Genomic DNA, 21,828 nt, shown 5'->3' on the forward strand with positions numbered 1-21,828 from the left:
TCTGTCTCTCTCTGTCTCAAAAATAAATAAAAACATTAAAAAATTAAAAAAAAAGATATAGAAGTGAAAATCAAGGGTAGATTTCAGTAGAGCAAAATATTTAGCAAAAGTGAGGCCAGAAAGATTGATTAAGAACTATTTTGGGAAGCTTGGCGTCTAGAAGGGGGAGTTGGTGCTTAGTTCTCTTTGCAACTGCCAGATATGTCACATGACCAGAGATAAGCTTAAGGAGGACTCATGTATCAGCCCTGTGAGAACAGACTAGAGATAGAAGACAGAGGAGGGATGGAGAACAGTTCAGAGCTACTGGAATAGTGAAATACAAAGGAGTGAGCTCCTTTGTATGGTGTTATGGTGATGTAAGTTCAGAGAGATGATGCAGCCCGACAGAGTCGCTATACTTGGTCTATATCTCAGCCCCACAGTATCCTAACTGTGGGATACTAAGCAAGTTGCACAGTCTTTTCTGAATTTCAGTCTATTTGTCTGTAAAACATGGTGATTCAGTGAGGATCCAATTAGAAAAATAACATGCATGCCAGGTAATTTAATAGAATTTAATAAGGGAACTAGTTACAGGTACAGACTGAAGAGCTGAAAGACCAAATGGGAAGGCAAGGTCATCCAGGGATTAAGCAATTGCAGAAAGCAATGACCACTTCCAAAGCTGGGACTAAGGGAAGAGAGTGTTACCAGAGCCCAGGGGGCAGAGCTGCTGATCAGGATGTGTGGGAACCAGAGCTAAAGAGGAGGTGCAGCCACTGGGTCACAGCTGTGCCCAAAGCAGAGAGAGAAGAGAAATGCTATGGAGTCTCCTCTCTCCCTGTCCTGCAGTCTTCTCCCAGTGACATCTATTGGCCAAACCTAGACAGAATCAATTTCCCAGCAAAGAAACCTGGGAAAGGTGATTTGCAAGAAACAACCCCCTGTGATTCACAGCAGACTGGAGGAAGAGCAGGGGCTGGATTTGAGGCAAACAATCAATCAAGCAGCACACATGGATATATCACTGGGGATTACTGTGAACACCTCAGCCGAGATCACACCGCATAGTATGCAATCAGTAAATGATCAAGTGCTGTTTTTTTCTTACCCTTTCTTACATCTCTATCCTCATCTTTTACCATTTCCCTCCTAATTTTGGACATATTGAAGTATTTCTAGTTTCTAAAATTCACCAATTCACCATGAACTATCACTTTGGGACTTGTATTTAGCTCCCTCTGCCCACACAGCATTGTGGCCTTTCCTGATGACTCACATTTCCCCCAACTCCCTCTTTCCCTTTGTTATCATCCTAGGTTCTGCGTCTAGCAGGATGTCTTCCCTGAGTCCATCAGCGTTTGTTAAATGCCCCATTGATGCTCTGAGAGCATCCTCTACATACCTCTCTCATAGCACCAGGCAGACTGTCTGACAATGAATCTCTCTCTTTGTTTTCTACTGCCTTTTCTACTGCTGCATAACAAATTACCACAAACTTCGCAGTCTAAAACAACACACATTTACTACCTCACAGTTTCAGTAAGTCAGAAGGCCAGCATCTTTACCTGGGCCCTCTGCACGGGATCTTACCAGACTGAAATCAAGGTGTTGGCCAGCTGTATCCTCATCTGCAGGCTTGACCAAGAAAAGATCAATTTCCAAGTTCCCTTGGCAGAATTCATTTCCTTGCAGTTGTATGACCAGGCTTCCTATTTTATTGCCAGCTGGTGGCCAAAGACCACTCTCAGTTCCTAGAGACACTTTCAGGTCCTTGTTAGATGGCCCTCTCTACAACATGGTAATTTGCTTCTTCAGAACCAACAGGAGAGCTTCTGCTGTAGCTTCAAATATCTCTGCTTTCCTCTTCTTTGGCCCCTAGATCCTCTTTTTCAAAAGAGCTCACCTGATTAGGTTGGGCTCACCTACACTCACGGAGAGAAAAATTAAATAACAAATACACACCAGGACTGGGAATCTTGGGGGCCATCATAGAATTCTGCCTTCCATACTGTCCTTCTGGATGTAAACTGTCCCAAGACAAGGCTAGTCTCTTATTTGTCGTTATATCTCAGAATCGAACTGTTAGTACCTGACACTTAGTAGCTATTCAATGAAAGAATGAAGAAATACAAGGAAAAAAGGGGAAGGGAACTTGTAGGGGAGGGAGATCTTTAAATGGAAAGTAAATATGACTTGGTAGGTAATGGACATTGGAACCTGAATTCTGGGTCTATAATGGCACCATTAACAAAAGTTGAAAACTTAGGAGGAATGGGGTTGGATGGGTTGTGGAAGAATGGGTGGACAGAATGAAATACTATGTGTTTCATTCTTCATATTCTGAGTTGGTTTTGCCTGTGGCACAACCATGTGGAAATTTCCTGCGAACAAATGAGGATGATAGTGTGTAACTTAGAAGAGAGATATGGGTTGAGAATACTATGAATTACAGCATTTAGTACTGAGTGCTTGAAGTAGTACCATAGTTTGTAGGGTACTCTTACCGCCAATCCTGCTCCCATGGGGACACCATAATTTGGCTCTTATATTCTGGCTCTGACTTTTTTCTTTTTTTTTTTTAATGTTTATTTATCTTGAGAGAGAGTGCGTGAGTGAGGGAGGGGTAGAGAGAGAAGGAGAGGGAGAGTCCCAAGCAGGCTCCATGCTGTTACTGAGCAGCCCAGTGTGGGGCTCAATCTCATGAACTGTGAGATCATGACCTGAGCCAAAATCAAGAGTTGGACACTTCAAGGAATGAGTCACCCAGGCACCCCTGGCTTCTGACTCTTATTTCTTTCCCTTTTCTACTTCCCAACTATTTGATTTTCCCATAATTACTCAGATTTTCTTATCCTCTTCCTATACCCTCCAGACATAACCCTCCAGATATAATCGTCAGAATAAAAATCCATTGCCAACTCTCTTGGTCCTGCTGATGTGAATTTAACTGTAATAGACATTAGTTGAGATATTTATACTGATCTAATTCTGTGTATAGTGGTAAGAACATGACCTCGAGCCACAGAACAGCTGAGTTCAAGTACCGCTTCTGTTTATTTGCTGTATAATCATGATCCCGATGAATGATCTCTCTTAAGTTTATTCCTTCTTTATACATAAACTAGATACACACACATGTTTTCAAGAGAATTAAGTAAAATTTTGTGTGTGAAATGTCTGATAAATTGTAGAAATTCAGTTAAATCCCTGCATTAATTTTTTTAGAGAAAAATGTGGATGTTGTGCTCATATTCTTTCGCTCCAGATTCATTGGGATTTTTCAAATTACTGTTGTAAATATGAAATCAGTTTAACAATATTATCACATGACTAAAACATATTCCTAATCCCCACTGGGATTGGGAAGTAGTGTGTAGTAGCAATGAGTAAAAAAAAGCACAATATGAAACTCATATTGTACTTGCTAGAAAAAGTGATGTCAGGTCATTTAGAACCGTATTTTCTGCTAAATATTTATGATGAAACAAAGACAGTTATTTTGATTATAATAATATTGCACCTAATTCTTTTTATAGCAAAAGATAGCAGGCTTGTATTTGCATATCTGCCTCCCAGGTTGAGATGGAAAGCTAGGAATTTCTGAATCTGCCTGCAATCTATGTTGAGCTCTCAGCACACTTTCTTACGTGGCCTTGGGGATTATGACTGCGGCCTTACCTTCTCCTACTCATTTTCATAAGGCAGCTACAGTAGTCTTTCTAAAATGCAGCCTGATCAAATCTCCTAGCCACTGCACTTTGCATGAAAGGAAATCTCTCTGGGTTGGCATGTAGGGTACTTCACCAGCAGTTTCCTATTGACCTTTCCTGTCTTACATCTTATCGCTCCCCTTGTAATCTTTGTCCCAAGCTCCTACTACCCCTCTTTGTGTTCTTTTTTGGGAACTGGCTCTTCCTCCACTTCCTTTTACATGGTTTTAGGCTAATCCTTCCAGCTCTGTCCTCACGGTCACCTTCTCCTCATCTACGTACCTCCCAATTCTGGGTTGCTTGTTTTCTTTTACAAGTGTTTGGTTAGGATTTATTTACACTTTGAAGAAATTATCCCTTTGAAATAGACACGCAGTGATTTTGGAGTAACTTAACTTAAACTGCTCGTCTTGCTGACTGTAGAGTTCAGGAGTACTTCAGGTTGGCCAAGCAAACAGCTGTCTGTGTTGTGATGCCGGCACATTTCCTAACATTATGTTCCTGCCCCTTCGTTCCATTCAGGCCCTCTGAGAATACAGCCTATGAGTTTCTGTGAGTCCCAGGGGGTTCACTTGTCTTTAAATTTTAAGAAAAATCATGGCTGACAATTGTCAACTAGCATCCCAGGAGTCCTCACATAAGGAGGCAGTTTTAAAAGTACCCTTTAAAAAGGGAAAAATATTTCTTTTAGTTCTGTTGAAAAAAAAAATCACTGATGTCAGAGACCTGTTTTACCTTAGCAGAAACAATTAGAAAAATATGTGACTAGGTTGTCAAGATTAAAAAAGTGCTAGAATTTCATCAAGTGAACTAAAAGTGTAATTTAAAAATTCCTGGGGTGCCTGGGTGGCTCAGTCGGTTGAGCATCCAATTCTTGGTTTCACCTCAGGTCATGATCTCACAGTTCGTGAGTTTGAGCCCCAACTCAGGCTCAGTGTTGACAGTGCGGAGTCTCCTTGGGATTCTCTGTCTCCCTCTCTCTCTTTTCCCCCCATCTCAAAAATAAATAAACTTACAAATCCCTATAAAGAAGTAGAAGAAAACATAGCTAATAAAGCTCAATGTCTGCATCTCTATTACATAATTTTCTTTTGTTTATGTCATAATTTTTAAAAATTTAAATGTAGTATAATCACTATTTAAAATAGCCTGTTTACTAACCATTTATATAATGTGACCTATAGAAGAGGAGGAAAGGCAATTTTTTTTTTTTAAGTTGATGTAGTTTTAGTAATCTCTATACCCAACGTAGGGCTCGAACTCACCACCCTGAGATTAAGAGTCACAAACTCTTGGGGCACCTGGGTGGCTTAGTTGGTTAAGCTTCTGACTCTTGATTTAGGCTTGGGTCTTGATCTCACAGTTCATGAATTTGAGCCCTGCATCCTGCTCTGCGCTGATACTGTGGAGCATGCTTGGGATCCTCTCTCTCCCCCTTTTTCTCTGCCCCTCCCCAGTGCATTCCTGCACTCTTTCTCACTCTCTCTCTCAAAATAAATAAACAAACACACAACAAAAAAAAAAGAGTCCCATGCTCATCTGATTGAACCAGCCCAGCACCCCAGAAAGGCAACTTTTTGAAAATAAAACAAAATAAAAAAATCCAAACAACTCAGTGGAATAACTCTCCCGCTTTTTATTTATTATGAAAAAGTTAATTTTGACTTAAGTGTTTTTAAATAACCTACCATCTTTCTAGAAAGTAACCAATAGAAGTATATATTGGAATTGTTTACATACATGTTTGTTTCTGCTAGGCACTGAACCTTTGTTATTGATACGGCCTATCACCTAGCACATTACCTTAAGAATATTCATATAAATGGAATGAACTACTCTCTGACAAAACTATATTATCTTCAGCCAAAAAATTTTGCAAAATTACATCCCTCAGTTCCAAAAGCAGGAAAATAAAATTATCAAACCTTCAGTCAACATTACTTACTAAGTTGACCACAGTTTGAACATATTAGGAAGTAGCATAGGATGATAAAAAGCAATATGACAAAGGAAAAAGTTTTAGATAGGAATGGTAAAGACCTTTACGTTATAAAATATTATGTGTATATGTATTACAATGAAGTATATTAGTTCTATAACAAAAAGGTTAAAATATTTGTTATGATTAGAAGAGATACCGATCTCTATTAGAAGTTTTAAGAAGTACACAAACATCCTCTGTCAGAGGTGACTCCTGTCCCACTCTGCTCAGAGATGACTTCCAAAGCTTTCATCTAGGGCACACCAAATTTCATCAGGGACCACTTAATTATTTTAGCTGTTAAGGTAACCCAAATCAATATCATCATGGGAGCATAGGGAGTAGGAAGAAGAGTTGCATTTTGGAAAACAATCCATGGGAAAATGTTTAATTTGGAAATGCAAATATCTATTGATTGGGTTTTCAATCAACACTATTCATGTGCACAATAAAGGAATAATGAGGGGCAAAGCAATAGTGACAAAAAAGAAACAGAAAGAAAGAAAAGAAAGAAAGAGACAAAAAAGAAACAGAAAGAAAGAAAGAAAGAAGAAAAGTAGAAGGAAAAGCAGAAGAAAGAATACAGAGGGCACTGAGGGGGTTATTTTCATACATTATATTAATTCACATTATATTACATTTGAATAAGGTAATTTTCTTCGTCCAAATAATTTCACCACTTTAAACTGTTAAGATATTGGAAAAACCCACCTGGGCCATTCGATATAACCTTTCTTTAAAAATGCCTTTTTCAGGGGCGCCTGGGTGGCTCAGATGGTTGGGCGTCCGACTTCGGCTCAGTTTGTGAGTTCGAGCCCCAAGTCGGGCTCTGTGATGACAGCTCAGAACCTGGAGCCTGTTTCGGATTCTGTGTCTCCCTCTGTCTCTGCCCCTCCCCCACTTGTGCTCTGTCTCTCTCTGCCACTCAAAAATGAAATAAATGTAAAAAAAAAAACTTTTAAAAAATGCCTTTTTTCTAATGCTTGTTTATTTTTGAGAGACAGAGACAGAGCATGAGCAGGGGAGGGGCAGACAGAGGGGGAGACACAGAATCCCAAGCAGGCTCCAGGCTCTGAGCTGCCAGCACAGAGCCAGACGTGGGGCTGGAACTCACAAGCCAGGAGGTCATGACCTGAGCTGAAGTCGGGGGCTTAACCGACTGAACCACTCAGGGGCCTCTCAATGTAATCTTTCTGCATCTCTTTTGCTGGGGAGATGAGACGGTGCAAGGAAGACAATGCTTTCTTGGTATGCTCATAAAAGGAATCAGGTAGCATCTTAATTAGACATTAGCTTTGGTTCTGTTTGCCAAAGTCCTTCCCCTCCTAGGATTTTCTGGGGTTGGACTGGTGAAATGTAGATACCCAGAGGTTGGATTCAGGAACTTTGTTTCCCATGCCACTGTGTAGCTTGTGACATTGGCACAACACTTAATTTTCAGCTCTTCCATTTTATTGTTTGGGAAATGACAATAATGATGTACCTGTTTTATAAGGTTGTTGTGAAAATGAATCGGGCCTGTGAATGAAAAGCCCTTTATAAAGTGTAAAATACTCCCGAGATGTGAGTTATCTCCTTTAAAGGACACAGAATCTGTTTCAATTGTATAGGAGATTGCAGAAAGACTCCTTGACACTTTTAGTCAGAACTTGACCCTGCTGAAGCTCTTTGCAAAACGAAAGGGTTCTTGTGCCCCATGTCAGCTTGGGGCAGGGTCACCCACGCTGCCGGTGCGGTCACTGCAGTACTCCAACCTCAGCGGCTGCTTCCCCCTCATCCTCCCACTGGTTTCTCGGGGAGGGCGGCGATGTTCCTAGCCATCTGGGTGGCGCCAGCTAGAGGGCGTGGGCCGGGTGGATCCGCGTAGCGCGGCTGCAGGGTGAGGGCGGGGCGGGGCCTTCCGAGGAGGGCGTGGCCTTGCCTCCCGGCGTCCTGGCGCTGCTGGCGCGCGGAGCTGGTGAGCCAGCGAGCGGACTGGCGCGCGGCCCCTGCGCACTGGGCTGCCGCCTGCGCGCGTCGCGGGCGCAGCTGCATTTTCGCCTCCGCGGCTCGAGAGCCCAGTCCCGTACAAACCACCTCTGAATCCCGGGGGGACGCGTTCCCCTACGCCCTCCGCACTCGCGCCCCTTCCCCACCGCAACAGGTCAGGGGAGGGCAGAGGCGGAGAGGGCGTACGACTTGCGACTGGAGGAGCAAGGGTCCGGAAGGTAAGCGGAGCCTTTTGCGCCCCCGAGCTGGGGGTCAGCCTGGCCCGGAACGCCACAGCCGCTGACTTCTGGGAAGCCCAGACTCTCCCCGCCTCGCTGCCTGCTTCCCAGCACGCTGACTCAAGTAGCTGGCGTTCCCACTTTTCCGGTGGGAACCTTGGCGGGGAACGCGCAACGGAGACGCGGGGCTCGCACCACCCTTATTTGCAAATCCAGGGCAGGTAGCGTCTAGAAAAACGGTGTGGAGCGGTGGGAAACACTGGAAGAGACCCGTTCTCCTTCCCCACTCCCCCAGATCTGACATCTGCTGGTGCGCCCCGCGTCTTGCGGAAAGATGTTTGGTTTTGGAACCTGCTCTCAGGGTTGCGTAATAAAGTGTCCCAGAAGTTTCTCGGGCGGTAAAAACGGGGTTTTTCTCCCTTCCACCCGGAGTCTCGGAGTCTCCCTCCCCTCATCATTGTCACCCCTCCCCCTTGCGTCTAGTTGAGAGAATTTAGTGGTTCCAGTCCGATCTAATTGTGCTTGAGAGGGAGGCATGTGCCGGTGGTCCGCAGCCTCCAGGGAGGGAGGGGAAAGTTGGAGGCACCTTCTGAGACTTGCCCCTGGGGCGGAGGCAGGCTCCGTTTGCCGAACGTGGGACTGCTTAATTTCTCTTGCTAATTTTTTACGCCAGTGTCAGATCCTCTGACTTCTGCTAGCGAGCCGTCGCGTGCGCCAGGGTCGTCGAATTAAAAGGGAGAGAAATTGGGAGAGTTGTGTGAATCGTACTTTCACCTTGGTGTAATAGTAGTTACGTTAATGAATCTGCGAGATACCTTCGAGCGCCTTGATACTTTCTTACTAGGTTAGTTTTCCAGGAGTTTCTATACACACACCCCATTGTTGTTATGCAAATTGTCTCAGGAAGACCTTTGGATTTGGAGGTGGAGATGTCCGTATCTTCCGGGAGCCCGTCTCTTTTTGGGGGAGCGCTCGCATTTTTTGTTTTTGTTTTTTTTAACTGTGTTTTTTTTTTCAGTGTTAGATGGGGGTAATTTTAACCCTGTTGGTGTACGTTGAGGGCGGGGCCGGGGAGATGATACACCGTCGAGGAACCCGACAGATTTAAACCTTCAAGGAGAAACCGTAATTAAGACGAAGACCCAGTGTTCCCTGAGACAGTTGCAAAGTGAAAAAAGCTCAGAAATTGAGGCACAGAAAAACATCAGGCGACCGAACGGCCTGAGAGGTGTGGGAATTTTGCTCGTGCAAGATTATTTCAGAGCAAGGTCATGCAGAGTTCGTAGAAGGTAGGCAGAGGTGGGATACTTCTCCTGGAGCTACCTATGTCAGGCTCCGGGTGGAGATAGAAAAAGAAAAGACCTTTGGACTGGGAGTCTAGTTCTGCTCAGAGGCTTGAGCATACCTAGGCATGGCCCTGTTTCAGTGTTTACTTCCTCTGTCTAATGTATTTCCTTAGCTTGCCTTTCATCTTTAGTGGAAAGGATTCCTGGAGTGGATATTCTGGAAATAAATTCACAGGAGAGTTGAAAATTCTGGATGGTTCTCCTGCTTTAATTTAAAGACAAATTTAATTTGTCTCTTGCCAGTGTCAGAAAATATTGTATTGGTGATAAATATGCAGAAAAGTAATGGAAAGTACTAAACAATAATAACCCAAGAAAAGGAAGGGAGAGTAGGAGAGAAAGCAAAAGAGTAACTCCTGGTACTTGTGTAAAACTAGAAAAAGGAATTTGAATTTAGCTAATTTAGAAGAGGGGGAACCACAGAAAGGACTTGGGATGATTTGGTCACTTTAAGACAAAGTATCGAAGAGGAGGACGCAAGGCTTTGAAAAAAAAATAAGTTTAGATATTGAGAGCTTACTTCCATCCCCCGCACCCTCCCCTTCTTTTCTTTTTCTAAATATAACTTGCAGGGATGGTGAGGCTGGAGGTATGGGACTTGCAGACATGTTGGTGTGAACTCTTAGCTTTCCACCTGCAGAAAGAAAATGAACTGTTACATATCAAAGTTAACAGGTTTTATTCATTCACTATAGCAATTCAATTTCTGTAGTGGCTTTGGCATTTGTGATTTGCTTAACTCTTCAACTTTGTAAAAATACAATTTTGAAGAATCACAGCGTGTTAAATTAGAATACAGAAATCATCCAGAGATAGAATTTATGGTCAGAAAATTTCAGTGATTTTAAACATTGCTTTCTCCTGCAAAATGTGGAGTATGCATGCATTTTTTTTTTGCCACCAGAAGTCACTGTTTCACTGTAGGGTTATAAGACCTAGTACTTTGAAGCAGTAGTAGTTAGAGACTACATCAAAACTGTCTGTCTCTCCTATTTCCTATCTGGTTTGACTGAATTTTGCAAGCAGTGGGTTGAGCTAAAAGTTAACTGTTTTATTAACCAAGAATCTCAGTTGGATTTTGGATTAAATTTGGAAGAGTACCGTTCAATTAAGATACACAGATGAATTGCATGTTTGTTAGGAACTTCTACAAATCACTGTAGCTATGTGAGTGTTTAGTTGAAGTTATATTGCCTTGAGTTGAGAAGTAAAAAAAATAGGTTTAGAAAAGGTAACCTTGTTTTCCATATATTTTTTTCCTTTTTTTCAAGAAGCATTTGGAAGGAATTTCATGCTGCACGGTAATTTGTGTTTTCATCAAACAAATTTGCGTCATCATTTATGAAGTTAATTGGTTTTTAAAAGTACAAATCTTGAGATGGACTTATGCTTTCACTTTTTAAAAGGCAGAGCTAATTTATGTATAAATATTTGGATCGTTATAAGACACACACAGGGAACAATATACCCTGCAGGTGTTTCTGAAGGTATGGCAGCATAATTAGGATAGTGTCCTTACTATTAAAGCCCTACACTGAAAGCTGACCTTCAACTTGAATTTATTAGCTAACTTAGATATGTCTGTGGAAGATAAATGCTTGAAGTTCCCCTATTTTAAGACTCCAGATAATTAACTAATTTTTCAGGAGATTGAGAAAGTATGTTGGAGAGAGTACAAATTAAGGAGCTGCCTGAACATAAATGTACAGAGTTTTGTACATAAGTTATATTTTCCTTATTAAGTTACAAATTCTGTTCCCAAATGATATTTAATTGGCAGTAGCTTTCTAGCTGTCTTTTTTATCCCAGTTTTTTTTAATATATGCTGAATTGATTCTCAGATTTTATTAAAATAGATTTCATAAACCCTATAATCCATTTATTAAAATTCTACCACAGTGCAGAAGTAAATGTGAATATGTAGTTCTTTGTAGGTACATATCCTTTATTCCTGACTGTTTACATAGGCACAACAGATTATTGTACACTTGAGACTGAGAGGTTCTAAGGCCATCAGGGTTGCTAATAGGAGTTTCTATTCGCTTTAGTACAGAACTCCTTCAGTAGTGTTCTCCAGGGGAAGAAAATCAGCTGATTTTCTTAAATTAGCTGGCCCATTTTAAACATGACTAAGGATTTCTTGTTAGAGTGACTTTTTCCTATTAAAAGGCTGAAATTATTGTGACAAGTGGAGCCCAGAGGAGTCAGTTACATCATTCATATAGTACCTCATATTCATTCCTAATACCTCATAAGTATCGAACATCTTCTGTGTGCCTCTCAGTACTCTAAGCTTTGGAGAAAATGTGATAACACCATGATCAAGAAAGAGAAAGTGCTCTTGCAGGTGGATTTTACGTTCATGTAGCATAAAATCTATTTACCAACAGCTTTCATTTAAGCCTAATTACAACTCTAAAGTTGGAGTTCATTTTCCATTTTAAAATCAGGAAATTGAGTTGAAGAAGTTAAGTGACTTGACTCTGACTCAAAGCCTGGTGCCCTTTCCACTATGGTACACTGAGTTGGCTTTGTTGATGTGTGGTTTCCTGTTTTTCAAGAATTACAGCTTGACTCTAAAGTATAAATAGTGTTTCTCCTTGGCTAAGTAATTCTTTCTGATCATTATGGGAATAAAAAAGCAGGTATTTTCATTTAGCATTCTGGACATGTATTTGTGACTCCAAAGGAAAATATTGTGCAGGCCTATTAAAAAGACATGTGATGTTTATTTGCACCATATAAAGATCCTTACCTTCCTAAGAATTATATGCAAGGGCTTATAAACCATCTCCCTTAGTGCTTCAAATCTATTAGAGTTATGAAAGGTCAGTCACATCAGTATGTAAATCAGGATATAGCCATACCATTTCCTTCAATCTTATAGATTCAGTGAATTTATGCAGTGTAGCAGTGGTTTGCAAACTTCTAATGTCAGAATCTTCTGGAAGTCTTGTTAAAACACATCTTCCACCCCACCCCCCATCCCCCTCCCAAGCTTTTGATTCAGTGGGTCTGGGGTAATACCCAAGAATTTGCATTGTAACATGTTCACAGGTGATACTGATGATGCTAGTTCTGGAACTACACTTTGAGAAGTGCCATACGGCAGAGCATTTAAAAGCACGGTTACTAAGCCACACAGCTTGGGCTTGAATCTTGCATATGCCACCTACGAGCTGTCAGACCTTAGGCACATTAACTTTTTGTCAAAAATTGTGAAGGCTTTGAGATTCTACCCTACTTTCAAGCTAACAAGTTAACCTGCTACAGTTTCATGGGCTCTTGGGAATGACTTTATTACTCACAGTAATAGCTGTAGAGAGAGTATCAACATTTCCTTATACTGGTTCCCTAAGCCCCAGTTTCCAAAGAGAGATGTGGAGAGAGTCAGATGACACTTGGAAACAAAATGGGTTGCATTACAGGTGAGGAATCCTGAGCTTAGGGAATTCTAATCTTTTATAATGGGCAGTAAGCATGTCTGCCCTTTGCTCCAGAGGGGGAGATATCTTGTTTATACTGCACAGTAAACATGCTGCCTTGTACTATAGGAGACACTATCTCTATTTTCCAAGGCCGTTCTCTATACAAACATCCTTAAAGATCGGAACAAAGACAGCTGGTGCCTCTGCTTGTATAATGTGCAGAAATGCCATAGACCTATGGAGAATTGGCTTCTAACACTTTTCCATTCCCTTATAAGAAGGGGTTAATAAGACTGTTACTCCTAATAAGATCTTCTTATTAGATAGTTGAGTAGATTAAATGTACTAAAATTTGGCAAGTACTTGGAGAAGAGCATAATCTGTGCTACATAAATATTTCCTATTATTTCTCCTGAGGGAAAAAGTGTGTGTGTGTGTGTGTGTGTGTGTGTGTGTGTGTTTAATGGTAAGGATTGCCTTATAAGATGAAATAATTGTTTCAATGAGTATCCCTAACTTTGAATTTGTTCCAAGACACTTCTTTAATGGGTCTAAATTCTAAAATGGAATAATACATTGTTTTACCAGCCTGTGGAGAATGAGGCAGAAACATTTACTACCAATCTTCATGTGTTCTCTCATGTTTCACTGCCTCATTATGATTATGTAGACTCCTGTGACTAATTCTGGGGGTGCCTGGTTGGTTCAGTCTAAGGAGCATGGGACTCTTAAAGAGCATGCAACGCTTGATTTTGCGGATGTGAGTTCGAGCCCTGGGTTGGGTGTAGAGATTACTAAATAAATAAATAAATAAGCTTAAGTAAAAAAAAAAAAAAAAAAAAGAATCATATGACTAATTCTGTCCAGTGGACTGTCTATGGGAGTAACATGTGTTTCTGAGCTCAAGCATTTATAAGTGGCTCTTGTGAGACCCTCCAACTCTCTTATTATGGCAAACCCTGAAGCCACATTTTGAAATAATGGAGATTACAACAGCTTGGGTTTCTCAATGTGGAGAAAAGCTCCCTGCCCTCTTTCCTACCCCAACACACCAATATGCAATGGACATAAAGAGTGAGTATGAACGAAACCTTTGTTCTGTCAAGCCACTGGGATTTTGATGTTAATTTGCCACTACAGGATAACCTGGACTATTCTATCCCAGTGCCTATATATATATATATACACACATATATATATAATACCTGTCTACTTTATTTTAAAATACAGGCTCTAGACTTGGAGCTTGCATTCTTCTGAGAGGATATGAGCAATTCACATTTATTGTCATTATTATTTTGCATAAATTAATTTCACATGATAAGCACTATGAAAAATATGAACAGTACTATTATTTTCCTACCCAAAGCCCTTCCCTTTGTTGTTGTTGTTGTTGTTGTTGTTGTTGTTACTAAAAGAACCTTAATTGTGTGTGGGGCTACACTGTGCCTAGCCTTAGGTGATAGATCATGCTTCTTCTCAGTGCTAACAACTTGTATCCCAATGTACCTCCCTCCCCATGCACCTTTAGGAGGCCGTGTGACCTAGCTCTGGTTTTTTGATAGGCAAGGTCTTGGGGAAAGATTTTCCTTTCTTGAAAAAAGGAGGAAGATATGGCTGGCATTAGCCACATCCTTCTCTTCTCATCTTCCTGCCTTAAATGCAGGTAAGATGTCTGGTTATAGCAGCAACCTTTTCATACCATGAGGTGACAGGCATAAAGACAACATGCTAAATATGGCTGAGCAGAAAGAGCCAGAGTTCTTGATGGCCTCATTGAATAGCTAAAACGGTATCAGTAGCCACCGACTTCTGGACTTGCTCTGGAAGTGTAAACTTCCGTTAACCAAGCAGTTGCTCCTTGCAGCTAGGCACGTTCCTAGAGTATAATGGAATTGAGAGTGGGTTGGCTGCAGGATGTGGTTGAAGGCACAGTAGTACTACAGTAGCTACTGTGGTCTCTCTGAAAATGTATCATTGAGCAGAGACCTGAGTAATGAGAGGGAGCCGACAGGATGTGGCATGTATATTTGAGTTTGGGGTAGCACCAGAGCCCTCTTGGACAAGGATTTGCAGTGAAGAGGTGGTTGGGAAAATCGTGTTCCATTATAGATTTCTAAGCTATGGGCTCATGGCATTGGAGAGCCAAAGGAACTGGGAGTGATCATATCAGTTTGGGACCTGGGGAGATTATGATCTGCTTGGGGTAGAGTTCTAGAGAATGCCGACGAAAACAGTGTATGATGCGTGACTCACCTCTGACACATTGTCTGTTCCCAGGACACTGTTACTCCTGGAGGTCTGTGTGGGGACAGGAAGGGAAGTAGACTTGATGGGGACTTCTGACCAGACCAATCCACACACCCTCTGGACTCTGGACAGAGTTATTTTCTCCTTTGGGAACTGGGTCATGGTCATGGGGCCTTGAGACCTGCTTAGGTCAGTTTGTTGTTGAAAAGCAATATATGGGTTCTCCCAAACATGTGCTTTGATTAGCAGAAGAATAGCCAGAACAACAACTACTACCATTTTACTGAGTGCTTAACATGAGCCAGGCATTGTGCTAAAAATATTACAAACATTTAATTTAACCCTATGACAATCCTGTGAAGCCCTGTATTACTGATGAGAAAGCTGAGACTTTAGGGAAAAAATTAGTAAAAAAAAAATTTTTTTTGAGATTATATAGGTAGTAGGTTGCAAAGCCGGCCTTTTAACCAGCTTGTCTTAAAAGACTCCTGAGAGTAGGTTCCCTAGAATGTGCTAGGTTTTGGAAGCCCTTAAAAAATGAAAGAAAAACAAAATTTTTTTTTTTACTTGAATTGTTTTTACCTGCTATTTGGGGGAGAAAAGCAATTTGATATACATGACATTTTTGTTTTTGAAACAATTTGTTGCAAGAGGCTGAAGGAGTGTAGAAGACCTCAGCAGGGTGCATTCCTAAATGAAACCCATTTGTTTCACTTATATAAAATGTAACATAGATGTTACTGACTTAAATAACCAGAGAGGCTCCATATTCCCCTCTTCCCCACCCACTGGCTCTGCAAGAGCTGCTGTGTATTGGAAACCTACGATGTGTCAGCTGGCTAGGCATTTCAGCTGGATTCTGTAATTCAGTCTTCTCAGTAACTGTAGAATGTGCTATACTCCATTTTACAGCTGGGAACACTGAGGCTGGTATGGTTTAATTTGCCCAAACTGATCCCTGGTCTCAACCTGAACCTGTTCTGTTGCACAGCCAAGTTGGTGTCTTCTCTGCTTTTTTTTTTTGGTTAGTTTTTTTTTTTTTTAAGTAGGATTTTAAACTGCTCCCCCTATTTATCCCATTTTGTCTTTATAATCTAGGGAAATAATATAAAAATGTATGAAAATTTCAGGAAGAGCTTCTGATTTCAATATTTGTAGGCCAGTCCATTTTCTTCCAAGCCCCTATATTTTAGAGGCAAAACTGTTTACATAGATAATAAAAGATTCATAGCATACAGAATAAAAGTGTCCCTTTCCAGAGAAGTCACCATTTACAGTTTGGTATATGTGTGCACACATGCACATTTGTGTGTATATGATACATAAACATTAAAATAAAGCATTTGCTTTAAAAAAAAAAGTCAATGTTTATTTATTTTTGAGAGACAGAGAGAGCATGAGTAGGGAAGGAGCAGAGAGAGAGGGAGACACAGAATCCAAAGCAGGCTCCAGGCTCCAAACTGTCAGCACAGAGCCTGACGCTGGGCTCGAACCCATGAACCGCAAGATCATGACCTGAGCTGAAGTCGGATGCCCAACCAACTGAGCCACCCAGGCACCCCTAAAGCATTTGCTTTTTAAAACAAATTGGCTCACACTGTCCATATTGTTCAGCATCTTGTTTAGGTAAACATCCTTTTTGATGTTTTGTTGCATCTCATGATGTATCATAATTGATCGAGCCATTTCTGTGTTGGCATGTATTAGGTTGTTACCAGTTTTCTTACAAACAATATTTTATTGCACATAACTCCTTGTACACTGTGACTGTATTTTTAAGAAAGATTCTTTGAAAGAGACATTAACTGAAGCATATACTAATTTCCTTTCTTAGCAGTGGTTTAGGTTAATAACTTCCTGACTACAGTAGGTCTCTATTCCAACTTAACTTTTTAAAAAAAATTTTATTTATTTGAGAGAGAGAGAGAGACAGCACCAGTGGGGGGGGGGGGAGGGGGCAGAGAGAGAGACAGGGACAGAGAGAATCCCAAGTAGGCTCCTTGCTGTCAGCACAGAGCTACACTCAAGGCCCAAACTCATGAACCTTGAGATCATGACCTGAACCAAGATCAAGAGTCATACACTTAACTGACTGAGCCACCTAGGCGCCCAGCTAACCTAACCTATGTGAGTTGCGTGGCTATTCCATACAGAGGTGTAAATCATACATCACCTAAACTGTCTGTCACGGGCTGAATTTGTTCTTTTCTGTGAGACGTAATTGAGATAACAGTCAATAATCTGGTGATGTAGCTTCCTAGCACTTGTCTCTGTGGAAAGGATTGTGCCTCCTGGCAAATCAAAGAATTTGAGTTGTACAGACTCTGGCTGTGCCTGGGGGCAGATCCCTGAGAGAATATGTCTCTCTCACTTTGTACACTGCCCACTCACCCAAGATTATTTTCAGAGAGAGAGAGTGTGTGCACATCCAGGGGAAGGGGAGAAGGGCAGAGAGAGAGGGAGTGAGAGAATCCCAAGCAAGTTCTGGGCTCCCAATGCAGGTTCAAACTGTGAGATCATCACCTGAGCCGAAATCAAGAGTGGGATGCTTGACCACCCAGGCACCACCCCTAGAGCAGTTTTACATTCACAGCAACATTGAGAAAGTAGAGAGATTTCCCTTAAACCGCCCCACCCCTGTCCCCATGCACAGCCTTCCCATAATCAGTGTCTCCCACTAGAGTAGTATATTAGTTACAAATGATGAATTTACACTGACACATCGTTATCGTCTAGAATTCTAGGACCATCTTTCACTGCAGGTCTGCATGGCTTGCTCCTCACTTTAAGTCTTTGCTCAAATGTTACAGTCTCTGACCACCATATATAAAATTGCAAGAGTCAGAGGCTCAACCAGCTGATCTACCCAGGCGCCCTTTATTGCCTTTTAATATCTAACATCTATGTATTTTTATGTGTTGTCTTTGCTAAACTCTAGTTTGCAAGCTCTGTGATGGCAAGTCTTTGTTCTTCACTCTTATTCTTTGTACCTGGGCTAGAGTAGATGCTCAGGAAACATTTGCTGGCCTAGTGAGTAAGTGAATAAACAAGGGAACTCAGGACCCTTCTCAGGGTTGGTGTTTTTCCACAACTCAACCTACCTCCCCCCTCACTGCTTGCTCACTCCCCACCAACAAGCCCCAGGGAAGGCACTATTGGTCTGCAAGCAGGTGGGGCATCTTCCTTGGGAGGGTCCTGTGGGAGACCATCAGGACTCTTCAAAAGGGTTTAAATGAAAACATACTATTTTATTGGCCATCTACTGTGTGCCAGCCCTGCATGTCAAGAGAGAGAAGGTGAGAGCAGCAACAGGGGTGGAGGGAGAGAAAGGTGGGGGAGGGAGAGTAATGGCAGGAAAGAGGGTAGAGAAAGAGAGGAAAGGAAAATAAAAGTGTATTTGAGAGAGGGAAAGTGAGAGAGAGAGAAGGGGGGGGGAGGGACGATGACTGGGATTTAAAGTTGGAGAATTTAGGAAACTTGGCTAAGCTGGGTTAAGTAGGGCTGCTGTAGCTGGTTAGAGGAGTGTGCGAATCCAAAGCTTGTTCGACCCTGAAAAACAGAGCTCTACTAGTGTGAGTTTAACTAGAATATGTGCAGTATCCATGTTGCGCTCTTTTTTGCGGGGAGGAGATAGAGTGTATATCTACTAGTATGGAAACATTGTGGTCAGCAACTTTAATTTCAGGGAGGAGGAGATAAAAGGACCTTATCAGGTGTCAGAATAGCACTGGCCTATATTCAATGTTTCAGCCTCAGGCTGGAAGTGTAACAGCCTCTTAAACATAAGAGCAAGCTAAAACTGTTACAAATTTAGTGTGTTTTCATTTGTATCACAGTTTGTTAAATATGTGCTAAGATAATTTGTAACATATCCTTTGTCTTAAGGATGTTTGAAAAAAATTGAACTATTTAAAGCAAGTTAGGATAAGTGCAGTAAATTTACAAATACATATACAAGAAAGGGAAAAGGAAACAGCTGTTGATAGTGTTAACCAAAGACAGGTTGTTTCTAGAGATACACAGGACAGTACCAAGGCCATCTGCCCAGGTTGTATAACTTTTTCTTTTTCTAATTTTTGACCAGAACGGTTTTGAGAGAAGGTTCAAAAATGACTTTGGGGATTAAACACATTTTATGAGTGGAAGTAAAATCTTAAGATTGGCTCCTATTTGGCCTACATTTTTATTAAGTATTGAATTCTTATATAAAGACCAACTGGTTGATTTCCTTTCTTGTGCAACTCTTACTTTCTTTTGATTCTGTTTCCTCAGGCAGATTACTTAAAACTGGGTTTCCGTTTTCTTATCTATAAAATGGGTTATTAGTATGTGGGATATTAGTATATGCCTTTCAAGTTTATTGCAATGTTTACATCAACTTTCATTTTAAAAAGGGATTAACACAATGCTTAGCAAAAGTAGACACTGGGGACATGTTATTTCCTTTCATACTCCTCATGATTAACTTATGCCTATCTCTTCTTGCTGAAATGGCTTTGAAATTAAAAAAAAAATTTTTTTTAAAGTTTATTTGTTGAGATAGGACAGGCAGAGGAGGGGCAGAGAGAGGGAGAGAGAGAGAATTCCAAGCAGGCTCCTCACTGTCAGCACAAAGCCCCACGCGGGGCTTGAGCTCACCAGTCATGAGGTCATGACCTGAGCTGAAATCAAGAGTCGGACATTTAACCAATTAAGTCACCCAGGTGACCCTGAAATGGCTTTGAGTAACAGCCTCAAAACTGAAAGTACCTTTGCCCTATGATATATGGTAGCCGGTTTGTTTATGCAGCTTGAGAGTTGATGAAGAACCACTCCCTAATTCTAATAAGAACATTGAATTCTGTTTCCAGTAGGATTTTCTTGCAAGTTATGCATGCCTAGGAGTTTACTTATGGACTAATATTCAGATTGCTGTTTCTCTTTCAGATGAACAGACTTGTTACTTTCCACTGACTGGCAGCAATGGCGTTTACCGAAAGAGTCAAAAGCAGCAGCAGCAGCAGCAGCAGCAGCAGCAGCAGCAGCAGCAGCAGCAGCAGCAGGTAACAACTGTGAAATCCCTGATTCAAAGATGCGACAGCATTTAAGTTTATAATCTATGTTTCAAAGAATAAGCTTGATCTTTTTCATTTTTGCAATGCAATAAAATATGTGAAAATGTCAGTTTTCTCTACAGGAAGCCAAACCTCTTAGACTGGCTACATATTTTCTTTAAATCTAATACTCTCTCAGCCTCATAACTCCTTTCTTTAACATGTGGATGTTATATATAGTAGATCAGCATCCTAATTCTGTGTTCAAGATACTGGTCCATATTCCACTGATCTGCAGAAATGAGCACCTATTCAGCCTGTGCTGAAACAAATATGAGATCTACCTTATCATGGGAGCTTCAAAGGAGGGAATTCTGTCAGTTACATTTTATTTACTTTCACATCTCTCCCTCCAAGTGTGCACATACAGTTAACTTCCTTCTTGCATATACTATGGGGTCAGGGTTGATTGAGGGGAGCATGTTAACATTCTGAAGCAGTTATTAAGAATAATTCATATGATAGCCAGAAGGCATTCTTAATATCACTGATCAGTTTTTTTTTTTATACTGTTAGATATTCCAAAACATATTAAAGTATGAGACATGTAGACTCAAACTTACTCAACTGATATTTATTGAGAGGCAGATGATAGTGCATGCAATTCTGGAAGGTCCTGCCTGGATGCTTTCCCACTTCCCCTTTCTGGTTCAGTTAGAAAACTTGTCCTCCATTCCAGGTGGCCCTGGTGGGACTGTTGTTAAACTTGGTGCACTGTCCTCCCCCACAGAGGAAGGCATGTGACCCAGGCTGCAACAATTCATGTTCTGCTAGAGCTGGGGGAAGCTATTGTCATCTGTCTTTAGGCTTGTCCTTGTGTTCGGTTACACATAAGTTTTAAATTTGTATGTAGTTAAATGTCTTGTCCTTTATGGATTCTGGTTTTGATTGTGCTTAGAAAGGTCTTTCCAACTCCAAGATTGTGAAAATAATGTCATGTGTTCTCTGCTGGCGCTTCAGTGGTTTCATTTTTTGCATTTAAATCAGAACTTGTGAGCTGGTGGCCTATGGGACAGATCTGGTCAACAGATGGGTTTTGTTTGGCCCCTCACAGTGTTCTAAAAAAATATATCTGCCAATGTTTTTTACATAACAATCTAGACTTCCATCTTCTCTTTAAAAATTTAAGATTTAACAACATTGGGCTTGCATTGCTATATCGCAGCACTCAGATACAGTCAAATGGCTGTTGCTCTTTTAGACAAGGCCATGAACTTAGACAAGTTCTAATTCAGAACTTACCAAATGGTATGCCATCAGTACTTTTCAGGTGTGCCAACATGTTTGTCCCCTCAGCCTGCCAGTCAGCCAGAACTCCAGGATTCCTACCTGCATTCCCCCTGCAGACTTCTGCTTTGTCGGGATTCCCCCAGAAAGACTTGATGTAAAAAAAAAAAAAGAAGAAGAAGAAGTCAGGAGGGATGCCTGGATGGCTCAGTCGGTTCAGCATCTGACTTTGGCTCAGGTCATGATCTCATAGTTCATGAATTCAAGTCCCTGGTCAGGTGAGCTTGAACCCAGCTCCAGTGAGCTGGTTTCCAGTGAACTCGTGCCCCACTTCTCTCTCTTCCCCTCCCCTGCTCTTCCCCCTCCCCCCCACCCTGCTTCTCATGGGATTCTCTGTCTCTTCCTTTCTCTATCTCTCTCCCTCCCCCCCTGCTTCTCATGGGATTCTTTCTCTCTCTCTCTCTCTCTCTCTTTCTCTGCACCTCACTCGCTCCCTCTCTCTCAAAAAAAAAAAAGAAAAAAGAAAAGAAAAGAAATTAAAAGAAGAAGTCAGGAGAGCACAGCAGCTTTCTAGTTCACCACAGTTCCCACACAGTTGGAC

General features: G+C 41.4%; 1 protein-coding gene across 9 annotated transcripts in view; it reads left to right on the forward strand.

The window, feature by feature from the left end:
• AFF1 (ALF transcription elongation factor 1) overlaps positions 1–21,828 on the forward strand; it is a 265,697-nt gene that overhangs the window by 39,932 nt on the left and 203,937 nt on the right. For 8 of the 9 annotated variants that reach the window (XR_007457826.1, XR_007457825.1, XR_007457824.1 and 5 more), the window contains one exon: positions 19,834–19,949. Coding sequence is in view for 5 of the 9 variants with exons in the window: in XM_049630826.1 (XP_049486783.1) it covers positions 19,870–19,949 (80 nt within the window). In the remaining 4 variants the exon portion in view is untranslated. Of the gene's footprint in view, positions 1–7,570; positions 7,884–19,833; positions 19,950–21,828 lie in introns of those variants that run through there. The other variant, XM_049630827.1, reaches the window with a different exon arrangement.

The sequence above is a fragment of the Panthera uncia genome, chromosome B1, assembly GCF_023721935.1.
Source record: "Panthera uncia isolate 11264 chromosome B1, Puncia_PCG_1.0, whole genome shotgun sequence".
NCBI classification, from domain to species: Eukaryota; Metazoa; Chordata; class Mammalia; order Carnivora; family Felidae; genus Panthera; species Panthera uncia.